This window comes from Erythrolamprus reginae, chromosome 7, assembly GCF_031021105.1.
Source record: "Erythrolamprus reginae isolate rEryReg1 chromosome 7, rEryReg1.hap1, whole genome shotgun sequence".
Classification (NCBI taxonomy): Eukaryota; Metazoa; Chordata; class Lepidosauria; order Squamata; family Dipsadidae; genus Erythrolamprus; species Erythrolamprus reginae.
Genome location: NC_091956.1, coordinates 70,621,568 through 70,643,130, shown reverse-complemented (window position 1 = coordinate 70,643,130; position 21,563 = coordinate 70,621,568). Strand labels below are relative to the sequence as shown.

Here is a 21,563-nt window from a genome sequence, read left to right as displayed (position 1 = left end):
CTCTCCCCTTCCCTCTCTCTCTCTCTATTGCTTTCTTTCTCTCTCTTTCTCTCTTGCTTTCTTTCTCTTGTTCTCTTTCTCTCTCTCTTGTTCTCTTTCTCTCGCTCTTTCTCTCTCTTGCTTTCTCTCTCTCGCTTTCTTTCTCTTGTTTTCTTTCTCTCTTGCTTTCTCTCTCTCTCTCTTGTTCTCTTTCTCTCTCGCTCTTTCTCTCTCTTGCTTTCTTTCTCTCTCTTGCTTTCTCTCTCTCTCTCTTGCTTTCTTTCTCTCTCTGAGCTTCGCGGCACACCTGACCATGTCTCACGGCACACTAGTGTGCCGCGGCACACTGGTTGAAAAACACTGTTATAATAAACTGATGAAAGTGATGAGAAAATTCTTCCTTCTTGAAGACAACAGAAATGAACTATTAATTTTGAGCGGGATAGCAGTTTTGTTCCTGGGGACATTCAATTAGTAAATGAGAAGAACAGACAGCCTGACAATTCAAACAGAGAATTCTGATGATTCTCAGTGTAGTATTAAAGCTTTCAACTTTACACTGAAAGCTTTGATACTTATCTGCGTTTGCTTTTTTATAATTTTAAAATAGGTCTGTGAGTGATCGGCAACTAGTCATGGGAGAACGAAGGTAGCAGGAAGTCTAGAAAAGTATGGACCTGAGGAGAACTAGGGAGCTTGTGCCTTTTCAATGAAATTCTGTACTTTATGTTTCTGACAGCTTTCCTAGCAGTGGATAGAAAGGGGGCTGCCTAACTTGTTTTCCATGGTATGGGATAATATACGAAACTAAAGAATATAGCTACACATTTGTTAGGCAGTAGTAAAATGATCAAAAACCTGTTTTGACTGGTAAAGTGAACAATCCCAGGAAGGAAATTACAAAGCCAACATTTCAGAAACCAAGCCTTTATTTTTGCAGTGCCTGAGAGGAAAGGAAAAAGATGTAGTCTTGTCGTGTAACAATTTATAAGACAATATTTCATCATTTTCAAGATGGGCTTCATTTATAAATCTAAGAGTTTTGTCATGTTCTTTGAACATAATGTTAAAATACAGCTTATGTGTGCAGGGCAGAAGTAATGCAGGTGACTTAAGTCTGGCATCAGAAAATATTGATAGGAATGATTTGAAGATATTTCCAAGAACCTATAGCATTATGTTTGGGAACAGGGAGGGGGAGAGAAGACGGGCAAGGAAGAGAGGGAGAGAGGTATTAAATAGTGCCAAAATGCCAAATATAAGCTTGAAACAATACTGGTTAAGACTTATTTGGCAAAATGTTTCTATTTCTTTAGCAAAGTGCTGACAACTTTGTCAACAACCAACTCAAAGACTCTAGACCTATCCCACTTCTCGTAGGACCCAACAACAAAGAATACCACGATGATCCATCCAAAGCTAACCTCTTCAACTCTTTGTTTGGCTCTGTCTTTGTTAACAGTAATGGCTCATCCCCCATCTTCACAAATCGCATCTCAATCTCTCTCAACGACCTAACCCAAATCGACTTCACTGTAGACCGCGTTGAAAAAGCAATCTGAGACATCAAAAATGATCTAAGTATTGCCCAAAAGATCATATGCTGCAACATCCTGCCTGTCAAAGACTACTTCAGCTTCAACTGCAACAACACAAGAGCACATAACGGATTCAAGCTTAATATTAACTGCTCCAAACTTGACTGAAAAAATATGACTTTAGCAACTGAGTTGTCAAAGCGTGGAACTCATTTCCAGACTCCGTAGTGTCAACCCCTAACCCCCAACATTTTTCCCTTAGACAATCCACGATTGACTTCTCCAAGTTTCTAAGGGGTCAGTAAAGGGCGTGCATAAGTGCACTAGTGTGCCTTCCGTCCCGTCCAATTGTCTCTCTTATATCTCATATTTCTTTTCTTCCATTCATATATTTCTTCCTCTGTTCTTCATTGACGTATCTTATTCTTATATCTTTTCTTCTATCCTTTCCTTGATATATATTACTACATGTTTATTCTTTTCAATGTGTATTGTGTATTGGACGAAATAAAAAATATATAAAAAAATCCTCCAACAATAATTAAAAGGTTCAAATTTTACGCCAATGAATTTGCCATTCACTGACCAAAAGGAAAATTATAACACTGCTATAAGAGACCTTTAGTTTGACAAAGGCCAGTGTAACTTTAGTTACAACTGCTTCAGTTCTTCTGAGAAACTAATATATACTTTTATAACAACAAATCTGAAGTTGCAATATTCTGAAATTCTGTCTTGTACTGTAACTTACCTTGCATTTGTATTTCAGGATATTCACATAACAGAACACTTAAGATTTACCTCTCAATATAAGATGTTATTTATTAGTGAACCTTGGAGCCATGAGTTATTCAGAAATAATAACAGATGTAAGGCTTATTCAAAAGAATGCTTACAAGGCAAGTCTAAGTTAGTGTTATATAGTAGAACTCCATTAGTTCTACTAGTCACTCATGCCCTCATCACCTTGAGGTTCGACTACTGTAATGCTCTCTACATGGGGCTACCTTTGAAAAGTGTTCGGAAACTTCAGATCGTGCAGAATGCAGCTGCGAGAGCAGTCATGGGCTTCCCCAGGTATGCCCATGTTACACCAACACTCCGCAGTCTGCATTGGTTGCCGATCAATTTCCGGTCACAATTCAAAGTGTTGGTTATGACCTTTAAAGCCCTTCATGGCATCGGACCAGAATATCTCCGAGACTGCCTTCTGCCGCACGAATCCCAGCGACCGATTAGGCCCCACAGAGTGGGCCTTCTCCGGGTCCCGTCAACTAAACAATGTCGGTTGGCGGGCCCCAGGGGAAGAGCCTTCTCTGTGGTGGCCCTGACTCTCTGGAACCAGCTCCCCCCAGAGATTAGAACTGCCCCTACCCTCCTTGCCTTTTGTAAACTCCTTAAAACCCACCTTTGTCTTCAGGCATGGGGGAACTGAGATATCTCCCCCGGGCCTATTCAATTCAATTCATGTATGGTATGCTTGTATGTATGTTTGCTTAAATAATGGGTTTTTTAAATATTTTAAATTGTAAATTATTAGATTTGTCATGAACTGTTTTATTGCGTTGTGAGCCGCCCCGAGTCTACGGAAAGGGGCGGCATACAAATCTAATAAAATAAATAAATAAATAAATTAGTAAAAAACCTGGTTGGCTGATCTTGTGAAACTGGGATCTGTTAGGTTAGTATAATTATGATGATCCACTCAGGAAGGCAAAGCAATATTCCAGCAAAGAGACAACTGCTGTCAGTTGCTCCTGAGAAAACAGAAATGCAATAATTAAATCATGTTGCTAACATAGCCTTGATGACAAGATCGTATAAATTTAAGTGAATCGTCTCCGCCTTCCCCCCCTACAAGAAGAAGGAGAAGGAAGATGTACTCTAGATTGTAATAATTGCTGGTTGCTCAGGGAAAAAGCATCAAGGCCAGAGCACTCATGATTCCATGCAAGCACATCCTCTAATTATTGAAAAATCTGTGTAGAGTCTCAATGTTAATCAGTCTCTGAGAGATTTCAGCTTAGTTTTATGCGGTTAGTGTAGATTTATGGCACTTTTCTTTTCTGGTTATTAAAACTGATATTTCACAAGGAAAGATCCTTCTCCAGACAACTGTTAAAATGCAAAGTTTCAGCCATAAAAGAAAACTGCAGAATTATTCCAAGACTATTCCACAGAGGAACCAAATAAGGAGAATAAAACACATCAAAGGTGGAAGGAGGGGTTGAATGATAAAAAGAATAAAAATTAACTGAATATGCAACAGTTAGCTTATAGACTGCAAGTGTTACAGTGTAATTAATTTCGGTGCTTGTTGCAATTACAGTAATAAACGTACCACGCACAAACACAACATGAAGTGCATCGTTATTAACAGATGAGTAACAAATGATAGTATTTGCATGAACACACAACTGGATTCTTTAACAGGATTTATCAGTCTGAATTGCAGAATTTAACACTTAATTTATCAGTCTTACTGCTGTTAACATTACGTTTATGCTAATTCTATAAATTATAAAAATGTGTTAAGACAATGGGTTCCTCATTAGTACAGGCCCAAATGATGGGCTATGTTTCATAAATTGCATGATTTAATGATACGTAGGAATCTCTTTTGTGTATTGGGGATGGAATTTTTATCTCTCTGCTGAGTAGGAGAGAGAAACAGTAATTTTGGAGTTGATCAGACAAAGTTGGGGCCTCTGCTTTAAAGCAACAAATGCTAATTCTTAGAAACATAGAAACATAGAAGACTGACCGCAGAAAAAGACCTCATGGTCCATCTAGTCTGCCCTTATACTATTTCCTGCATTTTATCTTACAATGGATATATGTTTATCCCAGGCATGTTTAAATTCAGTTACTGTGGATTTACCAACCATGTCTGCTGGAAGTTTGTTCCAAGGATCTACTACTCTTTCTTGTTGATTGGGTTCCTGTTGAATCTAAGAACAAATGAACTTGATGGTAAATATATGGTTCTCCAAACAATGCTGAATTATAGCTACTAATAATCCAGGTCATGGCCCATATTAAGGGTAGTTGTAGGCACAAATCCCACCAAAACAGTAGTGATTTCTCCCTTCACAGATCATCTGAGAAGTTAGTCTTGTACAGTGCTTCTAAAATCCTGGCAATTAATAGTCTTGCTCCTATCAGCTCCTGAAACCATAGGACAGAAGCTGTGAAATTCCTTGTGTGTCCAATCACACTTGGCCAATACAATTCTAATCTATTCTAATCTTTTATAAAATAAACTTTATTAATTTTCAAATATTTTCTTTAAAAACAATAATTATACTTTTAGTAATTCTGCAGTTACATAATAAAATTTGCTATATATTTATTGTCACAATACTCCTATTCGAACATTCCTACTTTAACATATACATTTCTATTTACATATTTACATGCTGTATTTTTACTAGTTTTGTGAGCTACCATGATCTACTTGTTTTTTTCCCTAAATTCAATCCATTGTGCCATTGTTTCCACGTCTCAAAGTATTCTGATTCTTTTTGGCCCCTTAATTCTATTATGATCTTGTCCATGTCTTTTTTTCAAAGTGTTTATCCATGATTAGTTTTGCTAATTGGGAAAATAATACAAATTATACAAACAGGGAGGTTGAATAACTAACCTTATGGTGCGACCAGAACAACCTGGAACTGAATACACTAAAAAGTGTAGAAATGGTGCTAGACATTAGGAGAAACCTGCCCATATTTCCACAACTTACAATACTAGACAACATAGTATCAACAGTAGAAACCTTCAAATTTCTAGGTTCGACCATATTGCAAGATCTAAAATGGACACTCACCATCGAAACTGTCATACAGTTAAAAAAAGCACAACAAAGAATGTTCTTTTTGCACTAGCTCAGAAAGCTGAAACTGCCCAAGGAGCTGCTGGTACAGTTCTACAGATGAATTATTGAGTCTTCCATTTGCATCTCTATAACTGTCTAGTTTGCTTCTGCAATCCAACAAGACAGATAGAGACTGCAGAGGATAATCAGAACTGCAGAAAAAACAATTGCTGCCTTCCATTGAGGACCTGTATACTGCACGAGTCAAAAAGAGGGCGGGGAAAATATTTACAGTCACCTCACATTCTGGACACAAACTGTTTCAACTCCTACTTCCAAAACGATGCTATAGAAAACTGCACATAAGAACTAGACATAAGAACAGTTTTTCCCGAATGCCATCACTCGGCTAAACAAATAATTCCCACATCACTGTCAAACTATTTACTAAGTCTGCACTACTATTAATCTTCTATCGTTCCCATCACCCATCTCTTACCACAAATGACTGTATGACTATAACTTTGTTCCTTGTATCCTTACAATTTATATTGACTGGTTCGTAATATGATTGGATTGCTTATTTGTACCCTGACTATCATTAAGTGTTATATTTTATGATTCTTGATGGACTTTTCTTTTATGTACACTGAGAGCATGTCTACAAATTCCTTGTGTGTCCAATCACACTTGGCCAATAAAATTCTATATTCTATTCGATTCTATTCTACTTTACTCTACTTTACTCTATTCTATAATTTACTAATTAAATACAAGGCAAAAGCATAACACTTGACAAACAAATAACAGGAAAATCACAAGGTTTTGGGCTAACTTCAATCCTGCTAAAATGCAAATTCAGCTTAATGTGCAAAATGATTGGGTTAAACTAATTAAATATAAGACTTTTGTTCTCCTGAGTGGATAATTTGTATGTCACGTTTTTCTCTCTCGTTGTTTAATTAAATGCTTGCCCATGGCTAATCAGTATAATTAATAAAGCAACTTTTTCATGTGATATATGGAGAATATTAGGATGGCCTCTGTTAAAATATGAACAACAAATATATTCTCACCCAAAAGTATTACATCATTAGGCAAACTAAGATATTCATACTAGAAAAAATATGATTAGCATAAGAAAAATAGCAATCTCTGTATAATCTCAGAGCTTTAAAATGGCATACAATGTAAAAGGTGTGTAATTTAATATACAGAGTGTTAAAAAGTAACATACTTTGGTTAAAAAGTAATATTTTAAGATTCCAATCTGTTTTAAGAATACAAATCTTCCAAAGATTTCCATATTCTCTAAACCCTTTTTTCATTCTTACATTAATATTTTTCTTCCATTATGTTCCTTCTCTGTTTTATTCCTTCTTTATTGCTAATCACTTTTTAACTTTGGTGTAAAAGACTTCAGAGAATTTCATGGGCAGACAAGAAAACAAATAAATAACTCAATGAACAAAACAGCCTAGAGTTGAGGCACAAATTATCATACATTAAATAAATTAAGAACAGGCTGGGAAAGGTAGAAAATAAGATGGTATCAAGCAACAAGTTGGATGGACTCAATTTCAGTGGTCACATGTCCATTGTCAGAAGAATTAAAAAACCAAATTAGGGACAGATTGTCATGAACAAAATTATATTGTCACTAAGAGTCAACATTGATAATGGAATATAACCAATCTTTATTGCGAATACTGTACTCACATTTCCTGATTTATAATTGTACGCAGTAAAACATTTATTTTTCTCCATTAAGTGAAATTGGTTTCATTTAAATTGCTTAATTTATTTATGCTGATCATTTCACATAGAACATTTTATCAAAACAGTTCAGAAACTGTAGTTTCAATTAAGTACATTCAAGCTGGAAAATTAAATAATAGTATGCTGGTGGGCAATGATTTTCTCAACGATGTTGGTTCCTAGCATGAATTTAAGATCCTTCTTACAGTAAATTGTTCTTTATGGTCCAGATAATGAGCTGCAAAAGTTTATTATGATGAATGGATTGGAGTTTTGTTTTTAATGAAAGCAACTTGATTTTTGAATTGAATTCATTAAGAGCTTCCCTCCCTGTTTTACAGAAGGCATTTTGTTTTTTAACTACTCTGGGTAATGAAATTTGTTACTCACCTTTTCTCATTCAGATAGAACTAAAGAATTGGAACAAAATATTTAACCTACTGAGTCCAACTATTTGTTCAGTGCAGGAATACAAATGAAAACATCTGAGATATGCTGCAATGTCCTACCGGTCAATGACTACTTCAGCTTCAACCGCAACAACACAAGAGCACGCAACAGATTCAAACTTAATACGAACCGCTCCAAACTTGACTGTAAAAAATATGATTTCAACAATCGAGTTGTCGAAGCGTGGAACTCAATAGTGTCAACCCCTAACCCCCAACATTTCTCCCTTAGACTATCCACGATTGACCTCTCCAGGTTCCTAAGAGGCCAGTAAGGGGCGTACATAAGTGCACTGGTGTGCCTTTCGTCCCCTGTCCAATTGTCTTTCCTTTCTCTCACTTATCATATATATTCTCTTTCTTTCATATATCCTCTCCTCTAAGTTCACTTTTACCCTTATATATATTACTACATGTCTATTTTTCTTCCTATGTATTTGTGTATTGGACAAATGAATAAATAAAAATAAATAATATTAATAAGATGGCTTCCAGCTTTTACTTGGATACATTTCATGGTATCGCATTGTCCACCTCTCAATCACCTTTTAAAAGCAAAACATTCCCAGGTCTTTCAACCTCTTTCCACAGAACTTTGGGTTTCTAATCCTCTGATAGTATGTCATGAACATAGTTTCTCTGATCTATAGTAAAATTTCCAAATCCTATGCTTGGAATTGTATTCCAGACAAAGCAGAACAATAGCTTCTTCCAATTTGGAAATCCTATCACTTTTTATACAATTGCATTAACTTTTTTTTGTGTGGCCCCTTTTCTTTGCTGTTTAGCTTGCAAAATTTCTTCATGCTATGGAAAGAGGTCTCCTTCATTCTATAGTACATTTGTTTGATGTTTGGTTCCTAAATGAAAAAAAATCTTATATTTTATTTCATTTTATTGTTTTATTTCAGTCTTCTAGGGAATTAGCTATCCCACTCAATTGGTGTCATCAGAAAATTTGGTAAGCTTTCCATTAAACTTTTGGACCAGGTTAATAATAGGAATATTGACAATTGGGACATCGCTATGTCCATTTGACATCCCTTTCCAGTTTGATATGAGTATGCTATAAATGAATTTTTGGAGGGTGGGGGTATTTTTTTTAAATTTTTTCTCTCCTCCTACAATGCAATATACCATCTATTTTCATTACAATAAAAAGCAGTGTCATGTTAGGAAGACATATATAATCACAAAAAATTCTAAATTCATATTTATTTGATTTCGGTATACATCATTTTTCCATGCTGCCTGACTTTCTAATTTTGTCATGCAGATAAGCCAATTTTCTTGAATTTTAATTTAACCATTAAGATTCCTTCAAGTAATTACAGTGATCCCTCGATTAGCACGGTCTCGATTAGTGCGAAACGCTACAACACGGTTTTTCAAAAAATATTAATTAAAAAATACTCCACGGTTTTTTTGCTATACCACAGTTTTTCCCACCCGATGACGTCATACGTCATCACCAAGAGTCACTTCTCTGTCTCTTTCTCTTTCTTTCCTGTCATTCTCTGCTTCAATCATTTTCTCATTTCTCTTTTTTTCTCCCCTTTTTTCTATCATTTCTCTCTTTCTTTCTTCCTCTCTCACACTCTCTTCCTCCCTTCTCTCTCCCCCCCTCCACTTGCCCACGAGAAGAAAAAAAGCAACCTCTGCCGGGCAGCTCCCCTTGTGCCCCCGCTTTGTGCCTGCCTCTTTTGGGGATTTTTTTTTCTTTTCTTTTTTGCGCTGGTGACGGGAGCTGTTGGGGAGGGCTCTGCCGGGAAGGGCTGTGTCAGCGGCGAGGTGGCCATGCGAGGCTGTTCATCCAGGGGGGTGTGGACTGGCAAGTCGCCCTCCTTTCTCTCTCTTTCTCTCTCTTATACCACACCGGTAACAGGGAGAGAAAGAGAGAGAGCGGAGGGCACCTTGCCGGTCCACGCCCCCCTAGATGAGCGGCTCCGCATGGCCCCAGCGCCGCCCAGGCAAAGAGGAAACCCCGAGATCGCTTGCCGCTTGCCGCTTGCCGTATTGCAGCGAAGGAGGCGAAGCAAGGCTCCAAGCTGCAATACGGCAAGCGGCAAGCGATCTTGGGGTTTCCCCTTTGCCTGGGCGGCGGGAAGACCCAGGAAAGGTTCCTTCGGCCGCCCAACAGCTGATCCGCTCCGTAGCGCGGAAGCAGCGAGGAGCCGAAGATGGGGTTTCCCCGTTGCCCAGGCAAAGGGGAAACCCCATCTTCGGCTCCTCGCTGCTTCCGCGCTGCGGAGCAGATCAGCTGTTGGGCGGCCGAAGGAACCTTCCCTTGGTCTTCCCCGCCGCCCACACGCAAACTCCACCATCTGTGCATGTGCGGCCATGAAAAAAATGGCGTGCATGCGCAGATGGTGTTTTTACTTCCGCACCATTATAACGCGGAAATCGATTAGCGCGGGAGGTCTTGGAACGTAACCCCCGCGCTAATCGAGGGATCACTGTAATACAAACAATATCTCGGATATCTACAATGCTAAGCTGTAGTGCTTCCTTCCTCTCTTTATACATTTTTCTAGAAACTAAAAACCCTTATATAAACTAACTATTATTTAACTCTAAACAAAAACAAATATGCATCGATAAATTTCAAACTTATCCCTTCTCTCTTTTAGTAATAAAATAATAATAACTAAAAGTGTATGCTGCCCCACGTCTACGGAGAGGGGCGGCATACAAATCTAATAAATAATAATAATAATAATAATAATAATAATAATAATAATAATAATAATAATAAAAGAAAAAACATAAAATGAAAAAAACATCAATATACAGTATGTTGTAACCATCATTAATACTTATCAGTAGTCTCATCAAACTCATTAATACATTTTCTTTTATAATACGCATACAAGTACACTATAAATGATTTTTGAGCCAACTACGTTTCCAGTGAATTGTCATGCTATCCAGATTTTATTAAAATTATGGAATACTATTCTAAATTAGTTGCTGAAATAAGTAAGTAACACACTGTTTGTAGAGTCTATGAGCCTCCTACAATGTCCTATATCTCTTGCTTCTGGCTGCTAGGAGTTTGCTCCTGTTAGATTTTTGAACACTTTTAAAGAGAGTTGCTTACACTGTCAGTTTTTGTTACAAAGCCTCCTTTCTTTGAACCGGTTAATCCTCATCTTTTCTCATCAACGTGGCACTGACTGCTCCAGTCCTTTGACAACGGTTTCAAGGACTGCAGATATATCTTCACTTTTGCTTCTTAAGGCACCACTGGTAGAAAGGCCTTTGTTTCTTCTTATTCCCTTCTCAGGCTGTTAAGTTAGCCAAGTGCAAACACGTTAAAAGAGAAAAAAAAAATGGGTTAGGGATCTTCATTTAACATCTCGTACCTCACTCCAATTCCCTAATGAAATCCTGTACGCTCTCTCTTCTCATTCTCACTCTCTTTGGAAATTGTCATACAGGTGGCTCTTATCCCCTCAAATATTAGTTTATGATGCTTTGTTTTAAAGTGAATGGTTTTATGCTGTAAGCCACTAGCACACGGTGCCAGAGATTAGCAATGGGAAGAAGGTGTTTGAAACCTCTTCAAATAAGCAGTTGATGGTTCTTGAAAGAACAATCTGTCCTTGTCTGCTACATGTGAAGTGGAGGAAGAAAAAGAAGTAGGCTTTTCTTTTTCTTCTTTGAAAAAGATTTCAAAGCCAGTAAATTCAATTCTAGTTCTTGTCTTTGCTCTATTTCTAGTTCTAGTCCTTATAGCTGCACCTGAGAGGATTTTCAAACAACTACATCTTAGCTTCTTTACTTGAACTGAAAAGCCCTACTTACAATCATTCACACCTTAGTTACTTATCATTTGGACTACAGTGATACCTTGTCTTACGAACTTAATTGGTTCCAGGACGAGGTTTGTAAGGTGAAAAGTTCGTAAGACGGAACAATGTTTCCCATAGGAATCAATGGAAAAGCGATTAATGCGTGCAAGTCCAAAATTCACCCATTTTGCCAGCCGAAGCGCCCGTCGGAAATGCGAATGCTGCGATTTCGCTGAGGCTTCCCTCGCTGAGAAACCCTACCTCCAGACTTCCGTTGCCAGCCGAAGCGTCCATTTTCGTACTGGTGGGATTCCCCTGAGGCTCCCCTCCATGGGAAACCCCACCTCCGGATTTTGCAATGCTGCAGAGGAATCCCAGCAGGGGAATCTCACCAGCGTGAAATTAGGTGCTTTGGCTGGCAACGGAAGTCTGGAGGCGGGGCATCCCAGCGGTGGCAGGTTCATAAGGTAAAAATAGTTTGGAAGAAGAGGCAAAAAAAATCTTAAACCCCGGGTTCGTATCTCAAATGTTCGTATGACGAGGGGTTCATAAGACGAGGTATCACTGTATGTATGGCAAACACACAGTCTGTGCGGCTGCCTTTGAAAATCACTTGGAAAATTCACTAGTTTCAGAATACAGCAGCTCCTATGGAATAGTACTACTAAATATTCTAATGCAACACCTCTGTTTCTGGAACTTCACTGGTACCCATTACTTTCTGGTTGCAACCTATAAAGCCCTATATCCAGGGGTTGGCTGCTGCCTGGATGGGGGAGAGGGGAACGCAGTGGGGCAGTGAAAATGGAGCTCCACCCCAGAGCACCCAATTTGCACTGAAAGATGTTGAAAGAAAATGCAGGGCGTCCTGCATAAGCCACAGTGTGGTAGTACAAATGTTGTTAGCCCTTCACTGTCTACATCACAGGAGACCTGAATGTCTTCAGGGCAGTTTACTCCCACTAGTTTCTGCCAGTCCAATAAGATCTAAAGATTGCATTCTCTCTGGGTCCTTTCCTTAAGACGGTGAAATGTATAGGAATACTGTGTCGGAATCTATTTTCACGACTCCACTCCCCAATCTCACATTTACGTACACTTGTAAGAAGTGATGGGCTACCAAATTTTTTACTACCACACTGTGGCCGTGGCTTATGCATTTTGTTTTAATATCTATATATATTATATAGAGCGCTAGTGAGACCACATTTGGAATACTATATTCAGTTCTGGACACCTCACCTACAAAAAGATATTGACAAAATTGAACGGGTCCAAAGACGGGCTACAAGAATGGTGGAAGGTCTTAAGCATAAAACGTATCAGGAAAGACTTCATGAACTCAATCTGTATAGTCTGGAGGACAGAAGGGAAAGGGGGGACATGATTGAAACATTTAAATATGTCAAATGGTTCAATAAGGTTCAGGAGGGAAGTGTTTTTAATAGGAAAGTGATCACAAGAACAAGGGGACACAATCTGAAGTTAGTTGGGGGAAAGATCAAAAGCAACATGAGAAAATATTATTTTACTGAAAGAGTAGTAGATCCTTGGAACAAACTTCCAGCAGACGTGGTTGGTAAATCCACAGTAACTGAATTTAAACATGCCTGGGATAAACATATATCCTAAGATAAAATACAAAAAATAGTATAAGGGCAGACTAGATGGATCATGAGGTCTTTTTCTACCGTCACTCTTCTATGTTTCTATGTTTCTATCTTTCAGTTGCAAATTGGGTGATCTGGGATGCAGCTCTATTTTTGCTACCCAACTGCATTCCCCCTGTCCGGGCAGTAGCCCACCCCTGATTATCTACTATATAAAGTGTATGTACACACACACACACTGCTCTTCTAAAATTATACACATTCAAGCTCATTTACTGCGATAGGAAAAACATACCCGGAGCCCAGAAGGGAAAAAAAGAAAAAAAGAGAGAGAAAATTTTGCTACCGGTACTGTGTACCTGGCTGTACCTGTAGGAGCCCCTCACTGCTTGTCAGATACCTATTAAGATTTTTGAAAGCCATTAAGACCTGATTTTCCAAAGGATTTTGGCTGTGGAGAGCACAGTCCCCTGCTGTAGTATAGTTTGATTCATCCTTTTCTTGCAAACAAAAAAAAAATCATTATCTTCATTCTTGTTATTTCTTTGTTATTTGGATGCATATTTTAATCCTTTTGCTGGACAAGGTTTTGTTCAGAAGACAGTCAAAAAAATCTCATCCACTTTTCATATGCAGTCCTTTCCATATTATTCCTAAGGGAACTTTGCCCTAAACAAAACAAAGCAAAATGTTATTTTATGTGCTTTATATAAATATAGGTACCATTAATAATAACACTCTATTCCTTTTTAAGGCCTCAGTTATTTAAATTTTGAAAAAATACATGGCTCTTATAGGTCAGGGCTTGGAAAGCATTTACTCAAATTACTTTGCATCTCTTGTGATTTTATCATAAAAACAAAGTAAACACCCATAGCAAATACATAGAATAAAAGCACTTTGGCCTATCTTGCCATTTTTGCTCATTAATTCTTGAAGCAGCCCTTCCAACTACCTTGCCTAAGGGAGACAAAAACTCTGGTTCTTTATGCTAAAGAAAGGTAGACATTTGGGGGGAGAATATAGGTTTATAGTTACTATTCAATTATAAATTACTATATTTCTTGTTTGTTTCAGCTTTCCCTCACCATATTAGATTCTTGATCAATGTATTTGCTTCTTCCTAAAGAAAACATATTGAGGAAGAATCTAGTCAGAATCTAGCATTAATATTGTAGATTCTAACAACTATTATATTGTTGTAAACTAAGTAGAAAGTTGATCTGAAATGTTAATGGAAGATTGGGTCTTTTTGCCTATATTTTCCAATATTTTAATATTTATCCATTCCCAAATTATGAAAGGTTATTAATGTTGTGTAGAATGTCTGCTGGGCAGTTTGAGAACCTGTTATCTGGGATATTTGTTAGGATTACACAGAATAAGTATCTAAAAGAAAAGTTTATAAAGCATTTAAGAGTGAACAAAAGCCTTCCTCTTCTATGAACCCAAGAAGTTCTATGCTGTTTGCAAGACTTCCCTAGTTGCTTTGAAAGTCTTCCTGTTATCTGCCTGTTTGGGAATTCACACAGCTATTCCATTTTGCTGGTTGCCTTCACTCTTCAAAGAGAGATGCTTCATTTGCACTAACCATCTCTGTGAACCATAGGAAACCCTTCTATTTGTGTTTTTGAAGTTACACAGCTGTTAGAAATTTTGGAGGCATTAAGCAGTTACAGGTGCTGGGCTATAAGTCAGGCAAACATGAATTGTAATTCTGCCTTAGGCAGAGAAGGCAGCTGGCTGACATCAGGACTAGGAAGAAGGAAGTGGCAAGCCACTTCTGAAAATGTTTACAAGGAAACTTCATGGAGAGACAATGTATTTGCTTAAGAGTCAAAACTGACTTGAAGGCATGCACATGGGGCAAATGGTAAACTAGCAATCTGTTTTATGGGAAGTTTAAGGAAATTATTGAAATTGATACTATTTAGCCCCGCAAACAAGGACTCTAGATGTCATTTTTTCCCTCTAACAAATATTACATTTAAAAATGAGTTTCTTTTGATCTTAGGTTAAAAAGTCATTAAAATGATTTAAGATACTGTATATTAAACTGTTGTGGTTAGCTCTAGCCCTGCTCCTGCCCCAAGGACTGTGGATGTGGGGGAGACATCCACATGCTGCAGGCCTGTTTTGCCCCCCCCAGTGGAATCTGCTGATGAAAGCTCCTCTGACCAAGAAGACATAAGTGACAGGGAGGAGGAGAGTGGGGCAGACAGCTCAGAAGGAGATCAATTATCTAGCTCCTCCTTGGATTCAGAACAAGAGTTAATGATACAGCCACGCATGCGGAGAGTGATGCATAGGCAGCAACAACTGAGAGATTATTATCAAAGAAAATTAGGCCACCTGTGATTGGGTGGGGCTGTGGTCATTAGTAAGGCTGCTATAAATAGCAGCCTGTGGGTTTGGCCATTGTGGAGGATTATCTGATCATTGTGTTTCGGGACTGCTTTACTGACTTTGACCTTTTGTGTGCTGATTTTCCCCCACTTTGAAACTAAACCAGGGCAAAGTGTGTTTCACTTTGTGAAAGAAGGACTGTGAACTGCCTCACAGCTGCAAGCTAAGTATCACAGAACTGATAAGGGACTTGTACAAATTACCAGTTTGTTTGGAGACGAGTGCTCTTTACTATACCAAAAGAGGACTTGGTTTAAGTGAAATTTCATTATAAAGAACATTGTTTTGAATTTTCAAACGTGGATGTGTCTGAAATTTGTACCTGTGAAGTTTTGGGAGGATTCTACCAGAGAGCCCGACAGAACATTAAACATATCAAAGAATAATAAGAGTTAGTTGCAATTAGTTTCATATAGGATATATCACTTGTGTCAGAAGCATCACAATTAAAATAAGGCACACTATATGGCATAAAATTTAAAATACAAGTTTAAAATGTGTAAAATTAAAGAGATTTTGCCTGGAAACTAGCAATCTTAATTGCATTCTGTCACGCTTTTATGAGGTCCTTAAGTGTACACTGATCAGGAAACAAAGGGCAGGTATATAGCATATATGTAATGTTTTTCACATGTTCATAGTGATCACCACAATCGCAAAGAGAAGAATCCACCATTTGTTCAGAGCATCTCTGGATCTTGCTGCACCCATGTGCAGTCTATAATATTCCTTGTGACACTTTAAAGAAATGAAAATAGGACTTTGACAAAATAGGAGAGGAAGAGAATTGCATTTTTGAACTTCGAGGCTGAAGACAAAATACCATGAACAAACCAGAAAACAAACTGATTACTCATTGAACAAATCAGAATCACAATTTTCCACTCTAGATACAAGCGACCAGGGTCAATTTATCTTACTTTGGACACATTATGTACAAATCCAACTCTCTAGAAAAAAAGGCTTCAGAACTGGGAAAGATTGAAAGTTATGAAGAGGATGACAACCAGTTAAGAGGTTTGATAGTTAACAGTGGTAATGGGAGCACTGTTGAAAGACCTGAGGAACCAAGATAGGAAAAGATCATCCATCCTTCCTTCCTTCCATCCATCCATCCATCTGTTGTGATTCAGCCTGAGGCTGCTCAGGGACCAGCTGTGTCTCTGCTGGCTCCATGCCCGGAGGAGGATGACAGCGCAGAGGAGGGGGCTGAACAGTCGGACGGGGGAGAGGAGAGTCAGGAATGGGATGAAGAACAGCATGAGAGCCCCGGGCGGGGGGGGGGGGGCTCTCCCCAGCCAGTAGCTTGGAGTCATTAGGTGATGACGCACAAGCTGTCATTGACATGAGACAGAGATGTTCACAGCAACGAAAGGAGCAGTTAAAGAAATATTATCACCATTGAATTAGAAACAGTTGGGTTTGGGTGTGGTCCTCATCAGCAGGGTTTAAAAGGCAGGCAAGGCCTTGAAGCCATGTGGAGTGTTATCAATTGGAGTTGCGGTGACCTGTTTTGATTCTCAGCGTCTCTGATCTTGGCTTGTGTCCTCGCAGTCTGGAAGACTCGTGGGAGGCGTCTGTTTGCTATCTACAGCTTTGTCCTGGCAGCAAGAATCTGGTATTGCTTCATGGACTATTCCCTTCGTGTATATATTTGAAGTTCCAGCGTTTTTCCTGTTTGTAAGGACATTTTCTGTTACCTGTGTTTTCCTTGAATTATATAAACTGCCTTTGCCTTTTACCAGTGTGTCTGGCTTCTCTTTTTGGGTTGGTATTGGCTTCTGGAGTGACCCAGACAGAACACCATCTAGCTATCTATGCGTGTATACGTATACAGTATGTGTGTGACATATTTTTGCTGAATTGAAAATGAAGGGAGACTAGTACAGATCTATTTCGAGGTTGTTTCCTCTCATCAGCTAGCCATACCCTCACTGGGATTTGAATATATATCTCTGTCGAATCACCCTGGTATACCCAAATATGGGAGGGAGCAGAGTTTTCTTTTCACCGATCGATCCCTCCAGGAGCCAGATACAAGGCAGATAATTTTTTTTTATAGCCGACAAACTATATTCTATATGTGTAACATATTTTTGCTGATGGAAGTTTCCCTTCCTTTTCATTATCAGCAAAAATATGTTACACACACAAACGTTCTTATATGGGTATGGCTAGCTGATGAGAGCAAAATAGCTTGAAATAGATGAATAGTAGTCTCTCTTCCTGTTCATTATCAGCAAAAATATTACATAAATAAATGTGTGTTTGTGTGTGTGTTTGTGTAATAAAGGGAACACTCAAAGAACACATCCTAGTTCTCATTGAATACTTTGTTCTGTATGAAGTTGAATATGCACAACAGCATGTGAAATTGATTGTCAATCAGTGTTGCTTCCTTTCCAGTTTGATTTCACAGAAGTTTGATTTACTTGGAGTTATATTGTGTTGTTTAAGTGTTCCCTTTGTTTTTTTTGAGCAGTGTATATCACACACAATTCTGTAATAAAATGTATATGGTATATAACAGTGGTCACCAACCTGAGAAAATTTTGGTGATCTGCAGAAAAATTATTTGCATTTATTATATTGTACTAAATACCATTTATCATTTTAAAAATCATATTAGTGGTCCGTAGGATTTAAAATTATGGCTTTAGTGGTCCCTGAGGTCCAGAGTGCCTTCCGTCCCCTGTCCTAATGTTTCTCTTTTACTAGTAGTGCCAAAGCCCACTGCAACAATATAGCCAAGAAGGCTTCAAGAGTTGTAAACCTAATCCTACATCGCTTCTGCTCTGGCAATCTCACACTACTTACCAGAGCTTACAAAACTTTTGCCAGACCCATCTTCGAATATAGCTCATCTGTTTGGAACCCATATTGCATCTCAGACATTAACACCCTTGAAAATGTCCAGAGATGCTTCACCAGAAGAGCCCTTCATTCCTCCACTCGAAATAGAATACCCTACGAGATTAGACTTTCAATCCTGGGCCTAGAAAGCCTAGAACTAAGACGCCTTAAACAAGATCTAAGTATTGCCCACAAGATCATATGCTGCAACGTCATGCCTGTCGCCGACTACTTCAACTTCACCCACAACAACACAAGAGCACACAACAGATTTAAACTTAATACTGTATTAACCACTCCAAACTTGACTGTAAAAAATATGACTTCAGTAACCAAGTTGTCGAAGCGTGGAACTCATTACCGGACTCCATAGTGTCATCCCCAAACCCCCAACACTTTACCCTTAGATTATCTACGGTTGACCTATCCAGATTCCTAAGAAGTCAGTAAGGGGCGAGTACAAGTGCACTAGAGTGCCTTCCGTCCCCTGCCCTATTGCTCTCCTATATCTCCTATTCCTTTCTTCTATTCCTATATCTCTTCTTCTATTCTTTCATTGATACGTTCTATTACTATATCTTCTCTTCTATTCTTTCTTAGATATATTTTACTATGAGCATCTCCTCTATAACCTTCGTCATGTATTTTACTATGTGTATATAGATATATACCCACTAAAACCCTCATTGTGTATTGGACAAAATAAATAAAAATAAATAGTACCATGTATATAAATATTGTATCTTTGTAAACCACCAATACGTAGGTGACAAAAACAAACGGTTGGTGACAAATAAACGTTCATTGTTGATAGCAACTGAAGCACACAGGGATGGCTAGCGATGCTGACAACAGTTCAAAGCAGCACCAGCGGCAACCAAGGCGGGCCCAAGAGGTCCACGGACGAAAGGCGCCTCGGCGGAACCCCACGCAGAGCTGAAACATAAGGCCCGGCCTATGCTGGGCGGAGAGCCTTCGCTAGTCCCCGCTACCATAGTAACGAGGACGCGTCCTTTTTTCCCTAGGGAGGCTGGCCATCTGGGCAGCTCCTGTGTGGCCACCGGGGCCTTCTTTCCCACGTCTTGTTCTCTAGCGGCTCGCTATCAACTGAGGTACGTGTGTGGCGGCGCAGCGTTTCGAAACGGGCTGGGGCGTCTCTGCGCGTAAAGTTCCTTCGTTGTGCCCGGAGGGGAGAAGGGAAACGCGGCGTGGAGCCTTTTTTTAAAACTTACCGGAGAAAAGGAAAGCTTCTCTTTACTTTGGGGCAGAGGTGGGCAAAGTTGGCTCTTCTATATGACATGTGGACTTCAACTCCCAGAATTCCCGAGCTAGGAATTCTGGGAGTTGGAGTCCACGAGACACGGAAGAACCAAGTTTGCTTAAACCTGCTTTGCGGGATTCGCGGCCTTGAGGCTCCGGGAGCCGAGTGGGGGAACGCGGCATCTTTTATTATTGGCGATGCTGAACCTTTCTGGAAGGACGGCATTCAGAAACACGCGTGGCAGGAAGAAGGTTTATCGGAATGTCCACTGCCTGCCCGGGGCTGCGGCTCCTGAAGTAAGCGTGAAACGGGGATCCCCAAACATGACAGTAGTTAGAACGGTTTAAAATTTCTGACAGTTAAAAGTTCACAATTTAACTCCCAGAAATTTAAAATTGTTCTAACTACTGTCGGTGGATAGTGTAGCTGTAGCATTTGTGATGCTTTCTGCTGACCCCTTAGCTTTGCATGCTATTAAGTTCCTAGAAATATTTTCCCAGTTTACCCAAATATTTTCAGTTTGAACATAGCTTCATTTTGTACTTAAACGGTAGTTTAAACCAGGGGTCTCCCACTTTGGCAACTTTAAAACTTGAAGACTTCAACTCCCAGAATTCTCTAACCAGCTATGCTGGCTGGGGAATTCTGGGAGTTGAAGTCCACAAGTCTTAAAGTTGCCAAGTTTGAAGACCTCTGGCGAAAAGGCTCTTTCTCAGTTTACTCAAGGTCTTTTTCCTTGATTCCCTGAATAAGGTCAACACACTATACAATATGCATGGGATTTTTCCAGCATTGTAATAAAAGAGAAAACCAATGCCTGCCTTTCTTCTTCTTCATGGTATACTAGAGATGTTGACCAGATGTCAATATTTTAAAAACATCTCCAAGCAAATAACCCCCCCCCCAAGGTTATAATTCTGTACCCATAACCTTAGGAAAGCATTGACAGAAACTATCTGACATATTGGGGTTTGTCTCTAATAAGTCAATTGATGGGATAATGTTCAGTTCAGTTTTATTTAAGGAATGCACTACAAGTAGACAATAATTATTTTGTCAATCTGACTTGTTCATACACACACACACACACACACACACACACACACATATATCTTTGTTGATTTTATATTTTTAAAGGAAAATATAGAAAATGTGTTTAACTAGAAGTTTTTAGGAATGAGGTCTTAGTATAAACTGAGGGAACAAGTACAAAAAGAGCAAAATAATTACGATAGTCATTTCCTTTAGTCAGTCAGTCTCTCTCTCTCCCCCTCTCTTTCATATAGTTGCCCATACATGGTTCTAGGTGACTAACAATATCAAAAATTATAAAATACATATGCAACAGAACATAAAACTCCAGCAGCTGGGGGGGGGGGGAATTATAAAAGCCATAATCAAACACTCAACACCACCAAGGATCGTATGGATAACAAGCCTTTCTCTTTGACACAGTGGTTTAATTTCCACAATTAGATTGTCCCAACTAGAAGTTCAAACCACTAGCAATTTCTCAAGATTAGAACATGCAACATTGTCTTCAACCTATCCCCAATGTTTTGAGAAGGTAACCTCCATCCACATCAAAAGGAGTGATTTCCATTTTCTGATAACACAGGTTTTGCTGTCGAGTTTAATCTGCTACATTTTATTCCATTACAAGCAACTACCCCCCCCCCCTCCATCTGTGGCAGGAACAATCCCTTTGAGCCTCTTTCCTGAAATAAGTTGCCTTACCCCCTTCTGATGATACTGTACTAAGCTTTGTAGATATTACCAGGCGATATTGGCAAGACAACTTTCCCCTAGTGAGTCAAGCAATAACCTGAATACTAAAACTGTCTGTTTACTAGATGTCAACTACAAGAGAATTAGATAAAAGACTTATTTGTGAAAACCACCAATTCCTATTGAAAAGGAGTCATTTGACTGTAGTTTGTCAATTGATGCTGCATTTTCATACTTTTGATATGGTCAGTTGTCTAATTAATAAAGTTAAACTAAACTACAAAGAGAAGCTATTGATGATTGATTTCACAACACGAGTGGGAGGAATAAAGAAAAGGCACATGCACAAATCCACAGCCCAGATCAGAGG

At 38.9% G+C, this 21,563-nt stretch overlaps 1 protein-coding gene and 1 long non-coding RNA gene across 3 annotated transcripts in view; one reads left to right on the top strand and one right to left on the bottom strand.

The window, feature by feature from the left end:
- Positions 1 to 10,329: 10,329 nt before the first annotated feature.
- LOC139170489 (uncharacterized) lies at positions 10,330 to 19,556 on the bottom strand. Its single transcript, XR_011559635.1, has 3 exons — positions 19,437 to 19,556; positions 13,315 to 13,614; positions 10,330 to 10,828 (listed from the first exon to the last, which is right to left on the bottom strand). It is a non-coding gene; the product is annotated as an uncharacterized lncRNA (long non-coding RNA).
- TTC29 (tetratricopeptide repeat domain 29) overlaps positions 19,029 to 21,563 on the top strand; it is a 110,232-nt gene continuing 107,697 nt past the window's right edge. Inside the window, exon 1 of one of the 2 annotated variants that reach the window (XM_070757775.1) lies at positions 19,029 to 19,316. Coding sequence is in view for 1 of the 2 variants with exons in the window: in XM_070757774.1 (XP_070613875.1) it covers positions 19,663 to 19,761 (99 nt within the window). In the remaining variant the exon portion in view is untranslated. Of the gene's footprint in view, positions 19,317 to 19,521; positions 19,762 to 21,563 lie in introns of those variants that run through there. The other variant, XM_070757774.1, reaches the window with a different exon arrangement.